Here is a 27,536-nt window from a genome sequence, read left to right as displayed (position 1 = left end):
CAGTGGGGGATACGTAAACCATTTTACACGTAATTAAATTATAGTATACCATTGCACACTTCATAATAGTGGGGACCAAAAATGGCTTAAAAATTGTACATATAAATGCGATATATTCCGCGATCTTAACGCAGGATCGCGGAAAAAGCCATTGAGGAATTTCTCGAGGAAGAGTATATAAACTGTTTTTTTCAAAGACACCGTAATAATAACTTACATAAGATATAACGACTGGAAAACCCCGATGGCCGAATGTCTTTTTAAGTTTCTCTACACTCATGTGTAGAGAAAGTGTGCAAACTGTGTACAGTATGAAGGAATTATCAGAAACCCTTCCGTTCTTGAATTCAAACAATTGAATTGAATTCTGGCAGTTGTTGGAAATAGGTGGAAGTTTTTCGTCTTCAGTCCATAACCGCCTCTAAATTATAGCGTTACTAGTGTCATTGAAGAATTTGAAGTCAATTATTTCATTTCGAAAAATCGCGCATATGACTGAATATAATATATATCTTATTGCGCAGATATCGTTGTTTATAATATAATAAATAATATAATGTAGGTGCATAGTGAATTTCTGGTCATCCTGTAATGTAATATTGAAAATTTTGTTAAAATATATTTATTTTCAGGGTCTAAGTGCATTCTATTCTGTGGTTTCATCATTATTTGAATTGGGTGAGAACCAAGAAAGTATCACTTGTAAGAGAACAATTGGAGAAAACAATTCCATTTATTGATTAGTAAATTGAAGGTTTGATTGGATAAGGCTACACAACAAATGGACAATATACCAAGGAATTCTTACCGAGAAACTTTTTATACGAAAGTGCTTTTTGTTAAGGTATTAGGCACGTGAAGAAAACCTGAAAATTTCATGTGGCCAACCCATTGGTTAGGCGCAAACCCGCCTAACCAATAAATAACCTTTCGGGATGTATCCATCCTTGGCAGATCGCCCATCTGTTGCGTTGCCTTATTCCATCGATCCAAAACAAACCAAATTGCCTAAAAAATTCAAGCAATTCAAGAAACTTCAAGTGCTCTAAGAAACTTCAATGCTACTGACAGGATAATTTATAATCTTTGTATGAAGCTAAATTAACAATTTGAACATTTGGACAATTTATTTTCCAGTAAGACATTACAATTACACGGACCACAAGTCTCTACTTACTATTATCCAAAAACTATTTGATAAAATACTATTAAGATTACAACATTTTATGTCACGATTACAGTCGTGATACAGAATCACTTGTGAAGAATTGTTCGGTTTGTGCTACATATCGACCAGCGTTACAGAAAGAACCATTGACACCGCATCTATCTGCAAGAATATATTATTAGTTGCGATATTTTTGATTATGAAAATCGCAGTTATTTGCTTTTAGTTGATTACTTCTTCAATACATTGAAGTTTAACAGATATAACATCTACAATAATAAAAATGTGTAAAATAGCGTTTGTTTGTTTTGGAATTTCTGATATGAATGAACCATGTTTACACTAGAATAAGATATAGTATGAAAGGGAAACGTCTTCAATAAAAACGCAACATCTACTTTAAACAAACCGATAACAAAGTAAGGAATTAAACAACTAAATAAAAATTTATTGATGTAATTATTTGACTCCAGGCTTTGTTTCCCTAAAAATTCTGCGAACATCCACAGTTAGAAGTGTCAGTTTTTAGTTATTTATTGTTTAGTGCTAGGAAAAAAAGTCGTTATGTATTCTTATTGAAGTATCATAAGTTGTAATAATGCCCTTCGTGTACGCTGCAGGATCGTCGTGATTATTAGACAATAAGAAGGGCATCAAAGTTAGTGTGTACATAGTGTCATAGATTTTGTAATAAATGTTTCTCTGAACTGAAATGATTCTACAAACTGATAATTAATAAAACACAACATATAGTGTTGCTAACTTTCAGAGTAACAAATTCCGAAAAACATAAATAATAATAATAATGAGCCCAAAAAAACCTGCAATCATGTTAGTGGCCAAGTGGTTTCGTTCCCTGAACACTGGGAGTTCGGTTGAAGTAGGATCGCATCTCACCAGGACGTGTTGGTCACGTGGAGTTTTCTGTTTTTTTTTTTTTTATATAATTCTTTTCGCCTTGTGGGTACTAAGAAGACATTTTTTAGCGACCCTATTATGGATTCGGCCAGGCCCACAATGGAGCGGCCGGATGGTGAGAGAGCTTTCCGGATTTTCTCCACATCTCTAACGCCTAAATAGAGACCTCCCGGAAGACATTTTTCACAGCTCTTTGCGAATAATTTCGTATGGTCAAGCAAAAAGCTTCGGTGGCTCTTCAGAGGATAAGCTACTACGCAATAATCTCCATATTAATTAACGTCGATACAACGGAGAGAAAAGTCTGTTGAGAGATATGTACTTCGTCAAATGTCGAACCTTTCATCATAAAGCGAACATTTTATTGTTCTTTGAAATGATTTTTTTAAAGACATTTTAAAAAATAACTAAAATTCCGAACTATGGGCAATCCTAGTGACCGAGTGGATAAAACCACTAACACTAGTCGAGGATTCGCGTCTGACCAACGAGGTGGATACGTAGTTTACTTAATTTATTTGCATGTCTAACACCTGTGGGAAGCTGGTCCCTATTTAGAAATCCTTCTAGGAAGCTCCTTTTGCCAGATCGTCCGTGTGTTGTATTGCCCTTTCCACCAATCAAATCACTAAATACCTGTACAGTAGAACAAGTTAGTTGCCAGATTCTTTCAACCATAAAAAACCACTCAACACTTCAAAATTTCGAATTTTTTCCAACTAAATAATTTCATTTTCTAGATTTTATTTGTTATATCTACTTTTTATGTAAAAATGCAAGTTAAATAAAATAGAAATAGCCAAAAAACAATTGTCAGGTAGAACGCAAAAGCTATACAAGCGGTTATCCTTTTTATAAAACAATTTTATTTAACAATTGGTGATACTACATCACTACTAACACGACGACGGCCGGATGGCTGAGCAGTCAACTACCGCTCTGGGGGGGACACGGGATCGAATCCGGACGGGTCAAAAAACCCCAGGAATTTTTCCGGGGTTGGACCGTCCGGATATGGAACCCAATATTGGCTTTGTAAGTAGTCCCTGTTAGTGCCCACAGAGCAAAAAGTGTTTAAAAAAAAACACGTCCCCGAATAACTGAATTTTACTTATTTGAATTTTTAAATCCAGAATTCATCCGCCACCGCGATTTGTTTAACATAAAACTTTTTAAAATATTAACTTAAATTAATATAGGTAATATAAAATAACATATTAATTACTAATGTTTATTAATATTAATTACAAAAATATGTTATTTAATTTTTTTTTAATAATTCCACAATCAAAAACCAAACGATATTTGAAAATCGCTACCAAATCCCTCTAGTGGTAGCAATCGGAAATATTTGGCATAAAGGTTGTAAACATTAGAGTGCCAACTTACACGTCAACGTTTCTGTCGGGAAAATTGAAGATGTCTTCAGTCGGGCAGTGGGAACTGGTTGTCAACAAGTCCAATCGCAATAAACAAATCAATGATGGAAAGATAAACAGAGGACAGAAGAAAAAGATGGATCATATGCCTAAATTAGACGAAGTTTGTAAGTCATGACACAAAGCTGTACAATATCTTTACAAAAATCTGTTGATGTGAAATAATGTTGAATTTAATTAATTACATATTTAATAATTTACAAATTAATTCATATATTAAACATAAATTTTGTATAATTGTTAATGCTGATGTATTTTAATCATTTTTTATTAGAAAAATGGATTTATAATTCATCCATGTGAATGTCATGTTTAATGAGTTTACCTCTCTTAATTATAATTTAATTAGGTATTTTTAGGTATTGGTTTAATTTATATTCAATCAATAATTTCATAATTGAAATTTATGACATCATTTTTATATTTAGATTTAAAATATTCCAGTTTTAAATTAATATCATTAACAGAGGAGGCGTGCGAGCTCTGACACTTGCATGTGGAGGTGCGTTTGTCCACCTATTGTGGTAAAAAAGTTCTCGGAGTACAAGTTTCTTCCAATTTTGTTCCAACGTTAATCTTGTTATGTCTGTTATCAAATCGGGTACGATTGAACCTGTCGATCACAAATTTCATGGAAATGGGAAAAAATTCAGACAAAAATTTCAAGATATAGAGATTCCTATGCAGTAAACAGTAATAGGTTTGATTGGAGATATCTACCATACCTCCCATAGTATTTTATTAATACAATAGCAAGTACACTATGCACCTGTATTAGGTATAAATAAAACATTTTTGATACCGTAATAGGAGTGGTTTGCCAATAGTTTCTGATGCCCGACTTTATTCGACTAATAAGATGCAAACCAGACTCGTATCTGATCGGAGAAAAGCAGCGTTAATTGCAACTACGTATTGCACGGGTATCTCTTGTTTAGTGCAGGATTTGATTGATGTGCAAAATGAATTGTGGCAATACATTTATATATGGCTGTCTTTACTTAACATAGATACAGTGGTACCTCAGGTTACGAACGCCCCAGCATACGAAATTTTCAGGATACGACATGAAATTCGAACATATTTTTGCTCCACGATACGAACAAAAACTCACCATATGACGTTACATTAGTTTGCATTTTTCATTTGTTTTTCTTACTACAGTTATTTTTTTAATGTATTACTTGGCTTTAATTTGAGTATGTTTTTCGCGTTGGAACAAATTATTTGGTTATACATGTAATCGTATGGGAAAAGATGATCCACCTTACGACATTTTCATGATACGATCTCAGTTTCGGAACGGATTAATTTCGTATCCTGAGGTACCACTGTACCATATTTTGATTAACGGTAGGATTTTGATATATGCAGTAGGATCGAGGAATTAATTAACCGCATTAATCGAGGGATACCTGTATTGTGAGAGACGTTTCTCGACTACAGTTTATGTTATTAAAATGTAGTTGTGGGCTTTGATTATGAAATTGACTCTTCTGTTCGTAATTTGAGACAGAGATGTTTTGGGAAAAATTATTTGAGACAAACTTGGAAAATATATTTAATTTAAGCTAAAAATGCAATGGGGAAAGTAAATTTTGAGATAGACAGTTTGAACTGTATATATATATAACATTTTACATATTAAATTTAGCTGAAGCTCAATTGGAAATATATATATATATAATTTTATCAATAGACAACTGTTGGCATTGATGATAAATTTATCAGATAAAAATTTTATTTATTTCTTTTAAACAAAACTAAAGTTTAATCTAAATTTATAAAAAATTGTAAGTTAATGTAACTAATTTATAATTGTTACTCAACAACAGAAAAATTATTAACTTAATTTAAAAAAAAAAGTCATTGAAAATTCATTTTGAAGAAAATAAAATGATTTAACATTTATATATATATATTTTATTATAAATCAAAGACACATTATTTCTAAAATTTTATTTTAGTTTTTCAAAATTTTAAAAATCTTGTTTTCTTTAATACTTATATAATGATATAAAAATTAGTGTTGACATTGTTGGTAAATAATAAAATTACAATTTTATTTTTGTCATCTTAAGCGGTAAAATTAAATCTCGAGACATAAAAAGTCACGTTTTGTTCGTAATGTAATATTCGTCATGTTGGAATGTTGATGAGTAAATACATTTATGGCACTTTTGCCTTTATGAATTAAGGCTTCTTCAGGTCATTGAACACATATTTACTCATATCGTAAATAAGTGTAACATATGTCTCATGTGTATTCATTGGCAATATAAATATTTGTTTAAATAATTACTAAGATGAAATAATCTTTAATGATAGTATTAGATAATGATAATTTCTATTGATGACGTATCATTCACACACACATCATGCATTTCTTCGTAACTAATTTATGCATAATTTTTTCAACACTTTTATGAAGCCAAAATTGTGAAGGAATATTTAACAAAATAGTATTGAAAAAAAAAAGATGAATATTTGGTTTCTGATGAAAATTGTTAAGGAATATTTAACAAAATATTTTCATATTTGTAAATTGTCTTGTTTTATTGTAAATGAAAATCTAAAAACTTTAGAAATAGTTTTTAGAATGTGTATCATGTGAGTTTTTACTTTAAAGCTATTTAAAAGTTGAGTGTTTTGAGTAAAACAATTTACTCAAGAATTACTATATAAAGCTGGTGCAACAGTTGGAAATGTTTTAAAACATTAGGACTTAATTTGCACATAAATTTTATTTATACGTAATATTTTTATGTGAATGTAGGATAGATATATAGCAATACCGTGTCTAAATTAATCTTTTTAATAATTTCAGTTTCCTTAACTGTGTAAAAATAATTGAGATTCTTTAGAGTGATATGTATGTCAATATTCTCTGTGATTCAATGTAGTCATGCTTCTGAACAGTTTATTCCAGATTGATCCAATTGTCTTGTTGACCCACTAACAGTATCTTTAACCTATCACTTTTATGTGTATATAAAAAGGCAATCTATGAATCAAAGCCAATGACGGATGAATAAAAACTTGAAAATTTATTATTTATGATTATTATTGATTTATGCTATTTTTATTAAACTAATTTGATTTAATAGGTTTTTGAGATTGCATAAATTATTAAATTTTTTTATGTATTTATATATAGATAGTCATAATTATATATTATTATTTATTTGAATGAATATCATCATTACTAAATTTTTCAATGTAAAATAGACTTCAAGAAGTAAGTAGATCAATTAGGTTACTGATTATTACGTAGAAAAAAAATTAAAAAAGAATAATTTACTTTTTTTAATTTTCTTAAGAGATATATTTTTGAAATAAGGCATAAATAAAAATACAGTTTATTATAAATAACTTAAAAATATATAGTTATGTATTTATTGCACTACTGACTTATTTTATATACAAATCTTGAAGATATGATTAGTTTCAACTTCATACACTTATAATAAGTTATATATATATTATAATAATTTACATTTAATACATTTCACATATATAATCACAAAATTAGAGCTCTGATTATGGAATGAGCAAATTGATGAATAATGTAGAATTCACTAGTTATGGAATAGTTTGGAAACACTTAAAATTAACATATTCATATTAATAATTATGTATTAATTACAATTATATTACATATCATTTGTTGAAGGATTAATAATTAGGTATTTACATTTTAATTAATTAATTTTGAAAGTTCTCAAAAAGAAATGACTCGAAGAAAATAAAGACTGTCAAATCTTGCTTGACGAGAAGTCTTTTATCTCAGCAAACTTTTACATCATTCTAGTAGGAATTGAATAAATAAATGTTGTTTACCTAAATAATCAGAAAGTAATTTATAAAGTCACTGTTAGAAATACTGGCTTGATAAGCAAATAAATAACTTCACAAGCACCAAAAACCAACAAAAATAAAATAATTTTAATGGAATAAAATGTTTTCTTCCATATACAACAGACATTGTCAGATTCTACAACAAGAATATAAAATAGAATTGCAGATCCCTTTTTATAATAAAAAATTTGCTAGAAAATGTGAGGAAGGTGATCTATTGTGGCAAAATAGAGTGATGTTTAAAACATAGAAAATTTTAAAAGTATAATGACACATCCAACTGTATGTATGAATGAGGAGACTAGTAAATGCTCAGTGCAGAAAACAGGTCAAGATGAAAATAATCCAAAATAACAAATAATAATGAATAGTTTATATGTAATGAAAATTAAATTTGCTCAAAATGTACTCACCAGGCTGACAAAATACAGTCAGTTTCTTTATAATTGATAGCCGTGCCTCAAAAGCTGTCAATTATAAAGCAAAAAGCAATTTATTTAACTATTCCTTGATAGAAATTATATATTTAATATTAAAAACATTTATGATCATTTATTAAATTTAATTTTGTCTTTAAAAAGCAGTTTGCCCTTTATGAAGCTACATTATATTAAGATTTTTCTATCTAATTGTTAATTTATGCATGGAAGAACATGCATTTGTTATTATCACTACTACAAGTCATCTATTCAAAATAAATATCTTACAAGGCAGCAATTATATATAAAGTATTTAGATAATAACATAATGAAATTTTTTTGAATTAATTCAGAAGACTTGAATGCACATACACTCAGTATGAAGTAACAGAAATGTTAAAATGCAAAATGTGTTATAGTTCCATAACTAAATTCTATGAATATATTGAAATAGTTTCTTGTTTTTCTGCAAATAGTTAGGAATATATAAAGTTAAGACATACTGTATTTTTCAAACTCCACCAATTATAATTAAAATAAATATTTTGGTTGTCATAGTAACCATGTTTAGAATATAAGTATGAAAAAGTGTAATGTTTTAAAATATTTAAAAGTATAATGTAATAATCCTATCATGTTTAAATATGTAAATGCTGTTAGCTAAGTATGTCTTAAAGAAGAATAAACATGATATTAATTTGAACAAAACAGTAAATTAGTATATTATAGTTTTTGCTGAAGTAATAGTATTGGTCAAATGATATCTGAAGAGTGATCAATTGAAACAGTGAAAACCAATGTTTTCTAATGATATAATGAAGTTCATTGATTCAGTCTGTGATAAATAAGGATAATGTACTCATGTCTTATTGCTAATCACAATACAAAAATAATTTTATTCTTAACTTGGATAATGAAATTTAGATTGCATTTGAATTTTCAGTATATAAAGATGAGCCTACATTTAAAATTTATGAATCTGTCAATATTTTGATATATACAAGTTGTATGCTTTCACTTAGCATAGTTTTATTTATATAATATAATCATAATAATGCCAAAACAATTAATCAAACCAATATGGAGTGCTTGAAAGATAAGAAAATATATAACCTTCATACAAAAATAATACACAACTCAGAAAAACCTTTAATTGATGTGAAATAAGAATTAATAGTACAAACGTTTTCACACATTCTTCATACAAAACATCGAGAACATGTAATGCCAGTAGTAAATCAGAACTCAAATCTCCTCATTCATGATTCTTTATTGATTTTTCAGAGAAATATGCATGTTGGCATTCCATATAGATATTTCATCATTTTCATGTATATTAGTTTAATCGATGCAATAAATGCAGTTTATTTTGCTGAAAAAAAGATTGCATCTTTGATTTTTTGCATATTTTCATTCTTTTAAATTCATATGTAATATATGATTTAAGAAAAAGGTCCAAATTTTAATACTGTTATAATACTGTATATATTTTAATATATCTAAATTATACGTGAAATTTTACAGGCTATAAATTGGCTAAACTTTAAATGAAAAAACTAAGTAATTTGATCTAAAGCTAGGTGGTTAGGCTGCCATCTTATATTAATAGTAATAATTAAATTAAATAAGTTAAAATATTCTTTTAAATCAATGTTTTTATTATTGCATCTTCACAGTATCTTAACATCATTAGGTTAAATATACTGTATTTTCATGTTTGTCTCTATCAGTTATACCAGTGTTTCTCAATGGGGGCGATATCGCCCTCATGTGGGCGTTTTTCCATGTTGAGGGGGGTGATTAGTAACAATTTATATTTTGGGGGGCAAAAAACAATTTTCTGGGCAATAGAGTAAAACATTATATTAAGAATAATTAGATATTTTATTCGTTATATTGTACAATAATTAAACAAATAACATTATACTAGTCACTAGTCTATTCAATGCAGTATGAATTTGGCGTTAGTTGCCCAGGGCATCGGAATTTTGAAGCGAAGGGGGTGATACTACATAACAGTTTTATTCAAGGGGGCGATGATTCGTTAGAGGTTGAGAAACACTGAGTTATGCTGTTCTGCTCTTCATAAAAATATAAGAAAAATTACTTATTAAAAAGCTCTAGGACATTGTTACATTAATACTCTGAAAACAGAAAATAATCCAATTCTCTTTTGTGTCTGTTAAGTTGATGATACAGGAAACTGAATGAAATATTAATGAAATTTACATCATAAAATTGAAGTGAATATTTGTAAGGACTCACCTGTATCTGGTGCCTATGTCATGGAACCAACCAGACATACAAGTTGATTTTCAGGAAGCTTGTATTATAAGACTATGCATAACACTTCAGACTTCAAAGGGCTGGAAGTTCTAGTGATATATAAATCTACATAATAATCTTGATATTAAAGCTATTTCTAGTGTGTTGATCTTTTTGAGATTCTGTAGCCAATGCTTTTTTATTTTTATTTTATTATAATTTATGTTTGGTTTTATTATATATTATTAAATCATCCAGGTTAATATTTATATATTGTAATAAATTTTTGAAAGCCTTGTTCTTTTTACATTCTCTTAATATATCTGATGTTTTTTACCGGATTAACCTAATGAAGATCTTGAAAAAGGGCTAAGAACATTTACCACAAGTAAATTTTTGTCGTGCTGGAATTTTAAGACATGATTTTCTTTTTAACTTTAGAAAAAGTTCAGATTATATTTAGTCTTCTATATTTAATCAAAAGAAATATTTTAATTATCAATCATTCATATTCATTGAATTCATTGTAAGTTTAACCCTTTCTTTATGCAGAGCATTGTTTATAAAATCAGTGATTGGTTGTATATAAAATAGCATAGTAAATGCTCATTGCATTCATATTCGTCCTAAAATGGGTAAATTTAATGTTTTAAGTATTATAATTTATATTGTATTAGCAGTTTTAATATTCATAAGTATAGTAAATAATATTTTTTACATACCATTCTTATGAATACTAAAATACTTTTTCACACTAAACATACGAGGTCTGTTCAAAAAGTATCGGACTTTTATTTTTTCCGCATAAACCAATGATGCGCAGGAGGCCTCTTTCGGTGGAGGTGTGGAGGGGACAGTCATGCACAGCCCTGAATTTTTTCCTGCCTGCAGGAAGCGTCAGTCGCTGGCAGTCGGCCTATGAGTGAGAATGTGTAGTGAGCTCTCGTCGGATTCCACTAAGTTGGAAAATGACTGAACAACGTGAGCAGCGATATTACATCAAATTTTACCAAAAACCTTGGCGATACCCAAGTGTAAACCATTCGCAAGATTCAGCAGGCTTTCGGGGACGATCCTCGAGGCCAAAAAAAGCACGGCAGCTCCGCAGCAATATCAAGGTCATGTTGACAGTTTTTTTGACTCTCGTGGGGTGGTGTATCATGAGTATGCACCACAAGGCCAAACCATCGCAAAGGAGTACTACCAGGAGGTCCTTCGTCGTCTTTCCGATGCTATGCGACGCAAACGACCGGATCTGTAGTCCATCAAAACTTGGCAGCTCCATTGTGATAACGCATCCACCCATTCTGTGCATCTGATTCGGGCTTTCGTCGCCAAACACAACACTCCTGTGATTCGTCACGCTCCGTACTCTCCTCACATGGCTCCGTGTGACTTTTGGCTATTTCCCAAGCTGAAGATGCCACTAAAAGGAACTCAATTTTAGTCGAGAGAAGACATCGTGCGGAATGCGACAGACCGGCTGATGGCCATTTCAAAAGATGCATTCCAGCAGTGTTTCCAGCAATGGCAGGAATGCTGGGAGAAGTGTATACATTACCAAGGAGACTACTTTGAAGGAGATTAGGGTTTTGTACCTCAAAATCAATAAATGTATTTTTGCCGACCAAAGGTCTGATTTTTGAACAGCCCTCGTATACATACACATTTATGTTTGACATACAAAATATTAGTTGATATGTTTTTGTAATTAGAAATAATTTAGAAAAAAACTGTACCTAGCATTCAAGTTATGAAAATATTTGTTATGAAAAGTTACTTCAAATATATTAAAAAATTACATATTAAGTTTAGTTGTGGATGTCTTTTTGACCTACTATCATATCTGATAACAGGTAAAAAAATTCCTTTTAAACCACACTAATAAAATAAACATAGGAAAAAGAGTAGCAGACAAAATATCAAAGAATATAAAACTATTCGAAACAAAAAATCAACAGTTACTCAAGCAAGAACGGATAAGTGTTATTAAAAAGATAAACCTTATTTGTGTCAGTCAATAACGCATACTGGCAAAAAACTGATGAACCAAAAAATATATATATAGAAGTGGATTATAATAATTGAGTGTCAGCTAAAAAGCAATATCAATATTATCTAGTAATAAATTTATTTCTAGCCAATTTTTTTTTCAAAACAATTCAAATAATTAAAGAGAATTTCATCTTTTATCAATCTTGTTTGCTTTTATTCTTATTCTTTAATCTGTTTATATACATAAAAAAAACAAAGAATTTTCGTTTGTGTCTTGTTAACAGATGATCCAAAATGGTGTTATTCCTTCTTAAATTATTATCTAAATCACATCTTAGGACTGCAGTTTAATATTTTCATCATTGTAAAACTTTCATATTTAAATAAAAAATAAAATAAAACAGAGAAATTTGGTATACTGCTTACACAGACTGTGGTAATGCAAAGTAAGATTTCAGAAAATTTTAATACAAGTTATCAAGATTAAATATTCAATAAGATTTTTACATTATAATTTATTATTAATGGTTAAAATTAAAGAATAACTTGTATTTAATGTAGATTATTTTTTTGATTTTATGGAGAATTTAAACTACTGAGAAAAATAATATATAAATTTAATTTTCTGGAATCAATAAAATGAATAGCTGTTTTCATTTTATTAATATGATAATGTGGAGTCTTTTTTCAAGGATATTTTATGTCAATAATTTCAAATCAATTACCGTAAGCAACTCTATTTTAGATGCTCTTGTAATAAATCATATATTAATGTTATAACTTGTTGCTTAACTTACATTTTTTTAGATGATAAATTATTCAAATGCTTTGACCCCATTGCTTATTTGATCAAAAATTATCAGGTATATAATAATTTTTGTTAATGCAGTTTTTAAAAACTGTTTGGCTAATTAGAAACATCTGCTAAATAGAAAAATTTTTCTTTAGATAATATTTTTCTATTATTATCATCCCTGTAAAAAGGAAGGATAGAAAATTTACTAATTGAATGGAAAAGTGGTAATATCTTTTTTATTGGTTTAACCAAAAACTTATTTAAGAAAATTTCAAGGTTTAAAATGTCAGTTATTGAGTGTTAGAGATCTTTGTTAGGTTGCTTATCAGCTGTTCTGGTTAATAACAATAGTGTTTGCTCTCCATAATTCTTACTTTTAATTAATGAATAATTGAGCAAATCTCTAATATTGATCAGTCTAGATATGTATATAAAACCCTCTTAAGTAATAACCTGCATAGAAAAATTTTTATTCATATTACAAGGATAAATCTTCAAAGTACTATTTGTCCACATTAAAAGGAAATTATTTGTATACAACTATTTTCTTTATAGTATGTAAAATATAATATAATGTATTTAATTATTTAGTAGTCTTATAATAGACCAATAATAATTTGGCATTTTGTTTGGAAATCCTAATCCATATCCCAATACAAATTTTGTCACTTTACATCCCAGATCCATATATTTCAGTCCTTCACAAAGATGTAACATTCAAGTTAAAAATTGAGAACATGGAGGTCACTACTCTTGCTGGAATCTAAATACAGTAGAGCCTCAAAAACTCGGTACTCTATAACCGACAGTCCGGATAACTCGGCCACACCCTGGCAGGGCAAAAAAATTCTTAGTTAATTAATTTTCATGATAAAGACAGCTTTATGCCTCATAAAGTATTTTTCTACTGTACACAGTGTATTCATTAATTTTCATTTTCATGTAGTAAAGGCTCTATGCCTTCATAAAAGATGTACTTTTCCCTTGTTTAAGGGTATTTGGGCAGTTTATCCTCTGTTGTATTCTCAAGTAAACAATACATACAAGTAAAGTACAGTATTTTCTGAGGAAACACTCATACTTATTTTTTTTAACCCCATTCCCGATAACCCGGCATTTTCACAAACTCGGCCACCCTTTGGTCCACATTAGGCCGAGTTTTCGAGGCTCTACTGTATTGTTTATGAACAATGTTCATAAACAATACACTATGAAAATGTTCTAGTACTTGGAATTTAAAAATATTTAACTAATATTCATAAAACAAATAAATTTTATTAAGGATATACAATCACTGATTAAGGATAATCACTGATGCATTATCAGTTATGTTGCCTGGCTTCAGATATTTTACAAAAACCATAAATATCTTCTAATTTATTTGTCATTTCTATCAAATAAAGACTAAAATTTTGAATCCAATAAGAAAGATAATTTTAATTAAATAAACTGATACATGTGTTTCTAATAATAAGCATATATATCGCTAACAAGCATACATTGTAAATTAGTATGTTTTTCTTTCAGTACGACTTGCTTTGCTTATCATGAATGACTTACACCTGAGAAACAGAGCATCTGTTTTGCATGATTGGTCATGATAAACAATTGATTAGTTAAGAGAAGGATTTTGAGAACTTATCATATATTAATACTTAAAATATAACTAAGATTATATGTGTAGATTTTTTATTTCAGAGTCATTTTATGTTTATTATACTAGGGAATGTTGCAAGCATTCCATTAGAAATTCTATGTTTGTTCCTTTATTTATTTTTAAAAATTCCTATGCTAAAAAAATATATTAAGTATTCTACTTCTAGAACAGTGTTCTTTATATTGTTTCTCTTCTTACATAAATGCTGTGTAGTAATAAAAGCACTTGATTGTACAAGATTTTTATTTGTTGGTTAGAAAATTCGTTACATCAACCAAGCATTGTAAATGTCTTGGCTGATGTAATGAATTTGGTTACCAAGAAATAAAAATGTTGTACAGTCAACTATTTTTATTTCACTGTACAGTGTTTATGCTGCAAGAATAGAAATATATTAAATATTTGTGTTGAATTAATAAATGAATTCAGAAAAGTAAAAGACATGTATTTATTTTCTACTTAAATCTGTCTTTTACTTGAATTCACTAAATTATATCCAAATACAACTACATTAATAAATGCTACACTGAAGCTGTAAATCTGTAATTACTAAATCTAAATTTTAATCTAAGGTTTCTGAAAAATTAATTACTTTTAGCTGACAATTCAGACATTTGTAAGACTGCTGAGTCAACATAAAATTTTTAAAACCTGATTATAAATAATAGAGATAGCTTAAGTAGAAAAAATATGAAGACGCTATTTCTTTTATCTCTAACTTCCCATAGCCTAGATATAGCAGGATAATTTCAAAATTTTTATTATAAGTTTTGTCTTGCTAATGGATAACTGTGGAAAGTTCCAAATCTAATCATCTATCAAACTAGGCTACTAATAAAATCATATAAGCATTATAATTTGACCTAAAGATAGGTGTTTAGACTGTCATTTCACATTCTATTAATAATGATAAGTTAATGTTGATTAAATTAAATAATTTATAAGTTTCTGGAAGAAAAGATTAACCTGGAATACGGCTCAAACCTACATTTTCTGCATACCATGCAGATATATTACCAGTTAAACTACTCAGATCTCTTTTTAATCTTCATTTCCAGTCCTATAAAAATCAAATCTGTATAACAGTACTTGTTAATTTCTGCACCAGCTGGAAATTTATTACTCCCATACCTTCTTTATGGCTCTCAACTGACTAGCTTTATTCTAGTGTAATATATAATCTACTGAACTACTTGATTATTCGGTCTATAATGGAGCTACAAATTACTTATTTAAATGATAATAATTACAAATGAATATTGATTGAATTTTTTCATTTTAAAGTTCTTGGAAGATAAGATTGATCTAGAGTGGGTCTCAAACTCATGTCTTCTGCTTATACTATACATGCTTTATCACTTATGCTATCTGGACCTCTAAATATTTGCTTCAAGATCTATATAAATTAAAATCTAGAATCTAAATATTCTGTTAAAAATTTTTGTCTATAAACTGATAGTTTTATTTTAAGTATTGTATTCATAAGTACTTAAAGAAAATATTTTCTATAATTAATTTTAATTAAGTTAGACACATGTAGACTTTGCTTTTACTCATTGAAAAATTTCTTTGTGTTCGTGTTTTAATTTGTGGTCATTAGAATATAAACATGGTTTGAATATAAACATATATTTAAACAATAAATAATGATTCTATAGAATGGATTGGAATAAATTAAATAGCTGAATAAAATACAGAATTGGTCATTAAAATTATGGGAAGTATTATATTTTCATATAAAATTTTATGATCATTTAAACTAGTTCATTCTCAAATGAATTTAAATTGATTTTTGTCCTTTGTAGAATTTTTCAAAAATATATGAATCAATAAAATAATATTTCATTTAGAAAACAAGGTAAATATTTGAATTAAGAGAAGATCTTACAGAAACAAATAGAATTTATTGAAAATTTTGATAATTAAAATATTTTAAATGATATTTTGATAAGATGATGTCAGCATTTTACTTAAGATGTTTTGATTATAATACTGTTTTTTATCAAAAAAAATTTTACACTCTGAATTTAAAAAAATATTACTGCTGTAAATACATCACCAAACGATTGCCTAAATATCGGGCTATAATATGGCTAATTAAATGATTGGAATAAAGTAATTTGACACTAGAGGTAGACATTAGGCGCCATCTCTTAATTAAATTAATAATTACAATTAATTATAAATAAATCAATAAATAAATAAATTTAGAATCTTCTGGAATAAAAGAACTGGCCCGGGGCGGGACTCGAACCCGCAGCCTCCGCTTGCCGTGCGGCGCGCTTACCAGTTACGCTACCCAGACCCTCGAGCTAGTCTTCGCTTCCAGAAGTATATTAGATTTAGATATAACCTTACTTGGTTAAATACATCACTGACTGGGGACGACTCCTTCGCCCACGGCCATAGCGGCACTCAGCCAGCTAACGCAACACCCGGCGAGGTATATATATATATATAAANTATTTAACCAAGTAAGGTTATATCTAAATCTAATATACTTCTGGAAGCGAAGACTAGCTCGAGGGTCTGGGTAGCGTAACTGGTAAGCGCGCCGCACGGCAAGCGGAGGCTGCGGGTTCGAGTCCCGCCCCGGGCCAGTTCTTTTATTCCAGAAGATTCTAAATTTATTTATTGATTTATTTATTTAATTGTAATTATTAATTTAATTAAGAGATGGCGCCTAACGTCTACCTCTAGTGTCAAATTACTTTATTCCAATCATTTAATTAGCCATATTATAGCCCGATATTTAGGCGATCGTTTGGTGATGTATTTACTACTCGGGCTATGAGTTGTTGATATTTACTGCTGTAATGCTAAAAATAACAGTTGTACTATTTTGAATACATATGCTACTGAGCCTGATTTGTTTCATATGAAATTATCAATAAATTTAATAATTGTTTGAAATTTTAAGACTTTTTCCTGATCATTTTTTCAAATATTTTTACTTAAAATTGATTTCTTTTTGTACTGTTTTATGAACAGCAGACATTTTGTATTCAATTTTTATTCTGGTTTTTCCCCCTATTATTTGATAATTGAATGATTAATGAAAATTATTTGTATATTAAGTCTTTAGTCTAACATCTATATATATAACCCATTCAACGGGTATCTGTCCGTCTGGTAACCGTTTGATAACGGACACTAGAGGCGCCCCTATCGTGTGTCATATTTCAAACATTCAAATTAACAATTTTAATTCTTATTTAAATTAACAATATGAATTATTATTATTCATTTGGCAATAAATTATTATTTGGTCAATATAACAATATAAATAATTCAGTATATTTGTAATAGGAATTTATTATTTCAGGGGCTTATATCTTGCGAAGGGTCGCGAGTAGGGGTATGGTTCCTTTGCCTTTATTGTTCGCACAGGGGGCTACAGTTTGAGGGGTTGCCACCTCTTCACCTAATCTTACCATTGGGACTTTAACAGAGCTGTACAGCATATTGATAGGAACAAAAAAGTCAAAGGAACCGTGCTTCATGGAAATTTGTAAAGAACACCCACTAGGGGCGTGCCGGGCTACTAGTACTGTATATTCCGGCATATAAGATGACTTTTTAACCCAGGAAAATCATCTTAAAAGTGGGGATCATCTTATACGTCAAGTGTTGTCTTATACGGCGGATGCTGCAGTTGGCCGGGACGCCTGGGGTATGGATAGAGATAGAGCAGTGCTGTGCCCAGAAAAACGTGCATCTTTCACCTGTCCAGCCCACCCTTGTATGTATCCTATTATCGTACCTCCTTCTCTGCCTCTCAGATCTCGCTCCTGAGGACTGCAGTGAAGCGGCACAGGTGTGCATGTGCAAGATCTGAGAGGCAGAGGAGGAGGTACAGTAATAGGATACAAGGGCGGGCCGGTATAAAAATGTCCAACAGTCAAGTATATCCCAAACTCTATATTTTAACTGTAAAAGTCAGGGGTCGTCTTATATGCCCAGACATCTTATACGTTGGAATATATGGTAATTTGAATATACCATAAATACCAATAAAAAAGGTTTTTTTTTAAGAATGGAACATTATAAAGACTACTATGACTTTAGGAAAAACTAAAGCATTGTAATTCGACACAGATTTTATCGTATAGTCCTTAAAACAGCAAGTAACAACTAATCATCCACTCGTAACAAGAAACAGACTTAAATATAGGATTAATAGTCAAAAAACTCTTCATTGTTATGATTTTATGATTGAGTTTATTATATACTGTAGAGCTGTGGTTACTTAGTGAAATATTTCAGAATAGGAACATTAAAGATGGAGAATGTTGGATTGTAATTAGAGGATTTGATCCCGGGATCTCGAAAATCGGGATCCCGGGATCCCGACCACTTTTCAGTCCCAAAATTTTCGGGATTAAGTTTTCCTAATCCCGGGATTTTCGGGATTGACATCATTTTAAAAAAATTGCAAAATAGACTGCATGAAGCGAAACGTTCAGTGCCAGTGCTTTTAACAGAATTGCTTGCCTATCATTTTAATATAAAATACAAGAAATTTTATTCCAAGCAAGCAGCAGAAATTAACCTAGCGGGCTTGCGATGCTTGCTTGGAATAAAACTTCTTGTATTTTCAACTAAAATGATAGGCAAGCAGTTCTCACTGGGTTACTTGGTAATATACTTCATTTTTGTATTTTTGAATTTTCGCGGGCGCCAATCGATTTTCTGGCGCAGTCGAGAGCACTACTCAGTGCGTTTTACCTGTCAATGTGTCAGCCATCTTGTTTTGCCAGTGTGGTTAATATAGACCTGACGCTACTCGCTTGGGGGGGTCGACCTTAGGTGAAAAGGTTATGACCCTCGCCTTGTCCGCGATCTGTCAGGATGATGCGAGAAAGTCTTTTTACGTTTCGGGGTAGTGGTTTGCTGAACGCTGAGAGACTCACACAGAGACCGAATTTACAAAATTAACGCGTTTATTTTTTGAAAAACATGCTTACAATGATCGAAACAATCGGGATTATAGCCTTTACTCCTACAATCCCGATCCGTGTCGACCGGACTGTTTTCTTCCATCCTCCCCGTGTCCTCGAAGCTTATAAGTATTTACTAACGATTCCTCCAACTTCCATCAACCTAAACGCGTTTTCTCTGCAGCTGCATATATGTGCAACAAATTGAGAAGCAGACTTGGTGATGAGACACTAGATGCGTTGTTATTTCTCAGATCATATTTTCGCAATTCAAATTAGAATGTTCCTATTAAATTAGTTTTCTTTATATTTAAGAAAAATGTGACTGATTAATATTATTTTTAAATACTTTTTCCTAAGAAACTTACTTTACTACCTACTTACTAGGTTGTTATATGAAAGTAGTCTATTTAGTCGATGTTAAGAGAGATTTTTGTGAATTTTCAACGTTTATTTGCATAGTTTGTTACATAAAAGTTTTTTCAATTTATGTGAGTTTAAAGAGATCTCAGTGATGCTTAAAAAAGAATAAATTTAACATGAAGACAGTGATTTTAAGTCTGGTTAGTCTGACTGTAAGTCTGATTAATTAGAGTGATTAAATTAACTAGGTGTATACCGTAAAATACGTTGATTTTTGTCTAAATTTTGATTTTTAATTTCTGTAAGATTTTCTTATTTTTTATTAACCCTCAATACCGAAATAATCCCGGGATCGAATAAGTATAATCCCGAAATCCTGGGATTAGAAATAAGGACTGGGATCGAATTCCCTAATTGTAATAAACTGATTACAGATAATAAAACTTTATTAATTAAGTTATACAAATTTATTTAAATTTAAGAGTTTGGAGAACTTTTTAATGTCTTAAATTAGTTATTAATTTAATAAAATACATGTATATAACTTTTAAGTTTCACTTTTATTCATTTAACATAAATTGATAATTTATAGTACAAGTCGACCCCCTATAACACTGTTGATTTTTCCGTTTTATATGAATTCCATGTTGTACAAGTCACTTAGATTTTACAAATATGTGAGCCGGGTTGTGAATGGCTCATGTATTTGTAAAATCTAAGTGACTCATACAACATGGAATTCATATAAAACAGAAAAATCAACAGTGTTATAGGGGGGTCGACTGGTATTATCTAAATTTTTGTATTATAGTTTATTTAAAAATCTAAAATTATTTTCAAAACTGAATAATTAAATTTATATGGTATTGCATAAATACAAGTTTATTCTATTAGAAAGAAATTAAACTTTTTATCATTTAAAGAACTTTTAAGAACTATTAAAAAATTTGATATTTGTAATGTTAAATTTAAATGTATCAACTATTAAAGCCTTCTAGAATAAAATTGGTTTAATAAACATAAAAATATTAAGATTTAAGTTGGAAAATGTTTAGAAATTTTATTGTTCTCTATAATTTGAATGTAACAAACAACAATGTTATATACAGGGTGGGCCAAAAATCACTTTACCATTTAAAAATGAAATAACTTTTTTAGTTTTAATTATTTTATAAGCTTATTTTTAACATTATAATGTACACATCTTTCAGATGTTTTTGGCCTAAACATGAAAAATAACATCTTTTAAATGACCCCCATTTTCCTCTTTAGAAAGAATGCATCTTTGTGAAGTGACTTTTGGCCCACACTGTAGTATGCAAGAATGCTAAATTTTAAAATCTGTTGTTTGAATTTGTATGTAAACTCCATTCAAAATGTATTCTATGGGCTTACAAATTCAAACATTTTCATATGCAGTACATGTACAATTGATAGTCCATATGGATACTTATTCTTTCAATGATTACAGTAACAGAATTTAATAATATGCATATGAACTAGAATAATTCTTTATTAATTTGCTTATATTCTATACTTGTAGGGCCAGCCACACCCATGATCTTAAAAACTCACATATGCTCTATTATGTTCATTGACCTTTACTATTCCTGTATTCAATATTAGTTATTTTCAAAAATATTTTTCTGATTAAATCTTGTAACTTCTCTGCTAATTTTATCATAATTTTAATATTTCTTATTTTATTGCCAAGATAGTTTTAAAAATTTCATACATAATTTGTATGATAACAGAAATAAAGACAGGTTTCTCAAAAACATACATTAAAAGTATTTAATTTCTAGAACTATGCATCTGCACAGTAAACAGGAGTTGCAGGTTTGCGTCCCACTCCAGCTCACTTTTTCTAGAAATTTTTAATTAAAAATTAATTTATTATATTGATAATTATTTGAATCATCATGAGATGGTGGCCCAACCACCTACCGCTAGTCAAATTACTTTATATCTAATTATTAAATTAGCTTTATTATATTCTGATAATACAGCAGATTACTTGGCATTGTTTGAACTAATATACTAGATATCAAAAATTTAATCTGTGGTTGCTTTTATTATTAAAACTAATTATTTATTATATTTAGTAAAGGAAAAGAAAGTTTGTTTTTATCATGGCTTTAATTATATTTTATAAAACTTAGTGGTTTCATAATTAGTACTTATTTTCTTGAAAAATAATTTTTACGTGTTTAAAGTTACTAGAATATAAGACAAAAAGCTGTTAAGAGAAATAAGAGCATTCAATATTTCTTAATGGTTTTAGTATAAACACGTCCTTCATAAGGTTACTTCTTACGTAATCGGAAAATTAATAATCTAGTTTAATTAGTTAAATATAGATAATGTTTATTTACGACTATCATTACAAAAAAATAATTAATTTCTATTATTATATTTCAGCTCCTATAAAAGAGAGTCAAACTATATTTAAGACCTTGTTAGATCAAGGGAAAAAGAAGGAACCACAAAGTATAAAACAGAATGGAATTTCGGATAATAAGAATAAAAAAGTTACACAACAGAAGAAAAAAGGCCAAACAAAGAAAACTCAACAAAAACTGGTCACATTAGATGATGCCATTGAACAGGTATTTTCAGACGAGTAATCAAAGATTATCTTCACTTCCTTAGATTTCATTTTTGATAAAAGACAATATTATAAAAATCTAGACATTTGTATTTGTAAATTTTCAAATGATTAAAAATATTTTGACTGCTGATTTAGAAAATGAAATAATAATACGAATATAAATATCTTTACTAAACCTGAAACATAGCAATAACGCCTGCTTTAAACATTGGGCTATAATTTGGCAATAATTTATTAGTAATTTATAATTATTATTGCCAAATTACAGTCCGATGGTTTACAGAAGTTGGTGTTATTGAAATAATATTAATTCTGAAAAGTTATAAACAAAAATTATTTATTTCTTTAACAATCCATGTTGTTTTACAAAGTACATTTGAAATTAAAAATTATAAAAACTAAAATTTGTTTTAATTTTTATATTAATAGTTTATAAATATTTTGTTGACTTAAACATTTTTTTATGAAAGAAGTTTGATTTTATTCTGTTTAAAACCAAAATTATTACAAATAAGATTTTTACTGAAAGAAATCTTAAATATTATTTTATTTATTTGTCGAAACCGTGTCTTCTTCTACTTCTTGTTTGATGTCACAACTTGGTGAATTTATTGACACTTGGCAAATAATTTCATCATTCACTTTTAATTCATACTGATATGCGTTTTGGGCTTTTGCCCCTCTTGTCGATAAATTCACCAAGTTGTGACATTGAACCAGAAGAAACAAATCTTAAATAATTAGAAGTATTAAATTTTACTGTGTGATTTTGAAAATATACTTACAATAATAATCTACATATATAGTTAAAAATCATTATGTTCTTAATCTACTTTTGAAAGTTTAAATATTAGAATAGACATAGAATAAATTGTTCTTGCTTTACATTAATATTGAAGATAGTAAAGATCTCTATTTTTACTAGAGGAGCTAGGGAAAGGGAAAAATATAGTATCAAAATCTCAAAATATGCAAAAGTAGAGATAGAACAGTGTTCTCAGCTAATGATATGTACTAACCAACACCAAAATCTAGTAAAATGTAGAAATTTTACTGTAAACTAATGGTTTTCGTTTGTTTTTTTTTTTTTGCTTATTTTAAAAAAACATTCTGGTAATCCTAAATATTTAATTTAATTTTACTGTTCTGTTTTGTGGAATTAAAACTGAAGATGTTCATTATATACAAATGAAACATTAATTTTGGTATTGGTAAATGTTACTTTTGAATATCTGTCCAGTTTTTTGAAGGTTATTTTTGAATATTATCTATTTTTAAATATAATCTAAAAACTTTATTTGTAATTTAATTTCAAATGGCAAGCCATAGAATTTATTTTCTTCATATTTTAATCTTTTGTATTTATTGTTTTGTAAGTTTTCACTTGCAAAGCAGTAACTAGTAAAGATTAAAATACGAATATTTATATAAAAAATACTTATGAATAATACTAAAACAATCTAAATCAGTGTTTCCCAAACTTTTTGGACTATTACTCTCTTTTAGTGCATATGTTTCTTATATACTTTTTTGTTTATGAATTCTTCCTTGCTTGCCCACTCTCTGGCAGGGTGGTTGGACATTAGCTGCATTGACTATTTCACCCCATGTTGGCATTCTTCTGGGTCTGTAAATGGTGTTGACTAGTGATACTGATGGCATTCTCTAGTACTTATATGTTTTGGTATAGTCTTAAAAATACAGTTTTAAGATATCCAAGCACAGGAGAAGAGGTTGCAGTTTTAAGCATGCACTTAAGGTTGTGATGTCATTGGTGGATTGGTGGTCCTCTGTAGGTCTCATATCAGTCATTGTCTTATATTGTAGAAGTAACTACAGTCGGGTGATACTGTCAAGTTTTGGTGGGCAAAATTTACATTTATTTGTCATTAGTAATCTGCAGGAGTATAAAACCTGATTGGTTAGTAGTGTGTTAGTCCAGGCTCTATTTATTAGCATAGTTATATATTTGTGTAGGTTAGTGAAACTGTTAATTACAGGTAATTAAATCTTTCTTTTTATTGGTATTGTTGCTATTGCACCTCCATATCATCCTTGTTATCCTTTGTACTGATGGTTGCAAGATCTTCTAGTGTAAAAATGAATTCTTTTCTCTCTTGTCTTCTAATACCCCTACCACCTCTTGCCTTCCAATGTCTCCTTGAATCTTCTGTCACTCTCAAAGTGAGGGCAATAGCATCCACTTTGGGAATCACTGATCTAAATTAATATCTACATGAAAGTATTCTTTATATGAATGTAAATTGATTGGATTATAATTCTAAAAATTGTTAGTATGTAATTCATTAATTAAATTTAATTAGCATTTAGGTTTTTTTCTATGAAACTTCTAAATTTGTTTATACTTTTTCAGCTGAGTATTTCACAAATACAGAATTTGCTGGATGAGGTACAAACTAGATATCCTGAAACTCCATCTATTTGGCTCAAAGACTTAGCATCATTCTTTAATGTGAAACTTAATGTAGAAATGAATGATGTAATTTTCAGTGACAAAAGTGCTGGTAAGTGTTTCTTCTCTAGATTGAAAAATTAGGTAGAAATGTATAAAGTTTAATATAAATCAAAAACACAACACTTTAATTTGCTGAGAAAAATTTAATGAAAAGTAAACATTTTCAGCCAAATCTGTTGGCCATCATCAGGCTAAGATTTTCGAATATAAACAAAATAGAACAAAAATTTAAATACAAATAAAATAAAATAACGAATGAAATATATATATAAATGTATAAAGAAAAATAAAATAAAATAAAAATTATTATTATAAATAACAAAATATGTATATGAAAAAATAAGCATAGGTTAATTAAATGTTAAAACGTTATATAATAATACATTATATTTTACGTTTTACGTTTACTTTTCATTAAATTTTTCTCAGCAAATTAAGGTGTTGTGTTTTTGATTTACATACAAATGCTGAGTGAGTGTACCTCAAGTTTAATATATTTTAATACATTTCTATGATCATCTCTAACATTTGTCTCTTGCTATTTGAATTAAATATTTATGTTTTTGCTTGATATTAATTGTGTTTTATATTTCTACAATAAAAATCTTTTTATAAATATTCATTATTTTTGATTTAATGTATATGAAAATGTTCATAATAATAATCAATTCAGTTAAAATCAAGAATATAACAGTGATCATTTACAAATATTTTTGTTGGTTTTTTTTATAAAAATGTTTGCGATTTTAATTTCATTCACTGATATTAAAATATTTGCTTGTTACATTCTAATAACATTCTTTATTGAAGTTAAATTCAGTTAAACTAAATTTCTTGTAAGGCATTTTTGATTTATGTCCATCTTCAGAGATAAAAAAAAATATATTTAAATAACTAAAGTACAGTGGTTGATTGGTTAATGAACAAATCGGATAACGAACACTTTTGCGAATGATTTTTATGTTCGGACAACAAACATATGTTTGGATAACGAACACCTCACAGAACAAACACAAGAAGAAGCGACGTAAAATAATGAATACCGATTGGTCTTCCCTTGTCTTCAGGCAACAATTCAGAACTTTTTGGAGCGCGGGAGATGTTGACATTGATGCTCAACCCAATATATACTGATTGGATAGTATTCCTCCAAACTTTGAAATTCTCTATTGTAATTCCAGCCTTTTATTTTTCTGACAGAAACAATTCTTTTATAGTATTCATGAGACTGTCGGGCAGGCACTCATTAAGTTTTGCGTCGATTTTTATTTTAGAAAGATGAGAGTATAATAGCAAAGGTAGAGAATAAGCAGATGATGTCTGATGTTGCTGGGTAGTATGGCTTGAACAGTCTGCAGTAGGTCACAGTTCAATCTTATCTAAGAAAGATACAATATAATTGAGAAGACTCAAGCAGCTTAAAGAGTAACAAAAATCATATCTGAGAAATAAAGAACATTGAAGAGCTCATAATAGAACCTGAAACAGATATGATGACAGAAGAACGCCAAGAACTCTTGAATGAATAACACCAAGAAACTCAGCAAGATGTTTTCTCCTGAAAAAGAGGATTAATGCCAATATCTGCTATTAAACATTTTTTGAAGAAGTGGGAGGATGTCAGAACAATGGTCTTAGAATGACATCCAAACCAGGTTGAGGTTAATAGGCTTAGGGATCTCTACAATTACAATGCTATTAATTACTTCTGAAAAATCCTAAAGAAGAGAGAAAAGCAATCGACATTAGACAGATTCTTTAACCTCACAAATGGAAAAAAACATGATTAATAAAAATGCAAGACTGTGTATGTATGTATTTTTATTATTATGTATAAATAAATGTAATAAGAAAGTATATATTTTGTTATTTTTGGGGTCTCCAGAACGAATTAATTAAATTCTCGTTAAAACCTACAGGAAATCAATAATCGGTTAACGAACAATTCGGATAGTGAACAAAGTCTTGAACAGATTTGTTCGTTAACCAATCACCCACTGTATATCTAAAAAATTTCTTTTCAGGAAAGCTTTATTTATTTTTCAATTTTTTTAGATGATTTTTAAACTATTTGTTTCAATTAAACTAAGAATAAAATATTTTAATCAAAGTTTTATATATATACAGTATATAATGTAAATTTACACATTACTATGAAATTAATTGTATTAAATTTTTCAGGTTATCCTTTATGTATAATCTCTCCAGCAATAAAAGAAATTTTGGTAAAAACAATGAATCAGTGTTCTACTTCAGTTCTTAAACATTTTTTTGAACACTGTATTATTTCTATGGGTCAGGATATGGTAAAAGGTAGTACAATCAAATTTTACATTTAATAATCTCTCAAATTTAATTATAATAATACTTTTTACAATTCATTTTATACAAAATTTTTGATACTTAAAGATATTTCAGAGCCTACAAAAGGATCTAAATTATCTTTAAATTATGGAAATATATGAAAATAGCATTAAATATTCATTAAAAAACAAATTTGTATCATGTATTCACTATAATAATTACATGTTTTTTTGATTTTAGATGTATATAAACACATATATACATCTAAAATCAAACAAATAAATGCTTACATTTTGTTTAAAAACATATTACTTAAATATAAAATAT

General features: G+C 28.9%; 1 protein-coding gene across 1 annotated transcript; it reads left to right on the top strand.

Annotated features, from left to right (window-relative positions):
• The first annotated feature begins 3,418 nt into the window (after positions 1 to 3,418).
• On the top strand, positions 3,419 to 27,274 carry LOC111621714 (transmembrane protein 214-A-like). Its single transcript, XM_023363940.1, has 4 exons — positions 3,419 to 3,632; positions 22,240 to 22,427; positions 24,804 to 24,954; positions 27,087 to 27,274. Exons 1-4 carry the CDS (start codon positions 3,506 to 3,508, stop codon positions 27,242 to 27,244), a joined length of 624 nt encoding a protein of 207 aa, XP_023219708.1. The 5' UTR covers positions 3,419 to 3,505; the 3' UTR covers positions 27,245 to 27,274.
• The last annotated feature ends 262 nt before the right edge of the window (positions 27,275 to 27,536 follow it).

Source organism: Centruroides sculpturatus, unplaced genomic scaffold (assembly GCF_000671375.1).
Source record: "Centruroides sculpturatus isolate CEXI.00-Female unplaced genomic scaffold, Cexi_2.0 scaffold352, whole genome shotgun sequence".
Taxonomy (NCBI): Eukaryota; Metazoa; Arthropoda; class Arachnida; order Scorpiones; family Buthidae; genus Centruroides; species Centruroides sculpturatus.
Note: the sequence above shows the minus strand (reverse complement) of the source record. Positions and strands in the feature narration are given on the sequence as shown.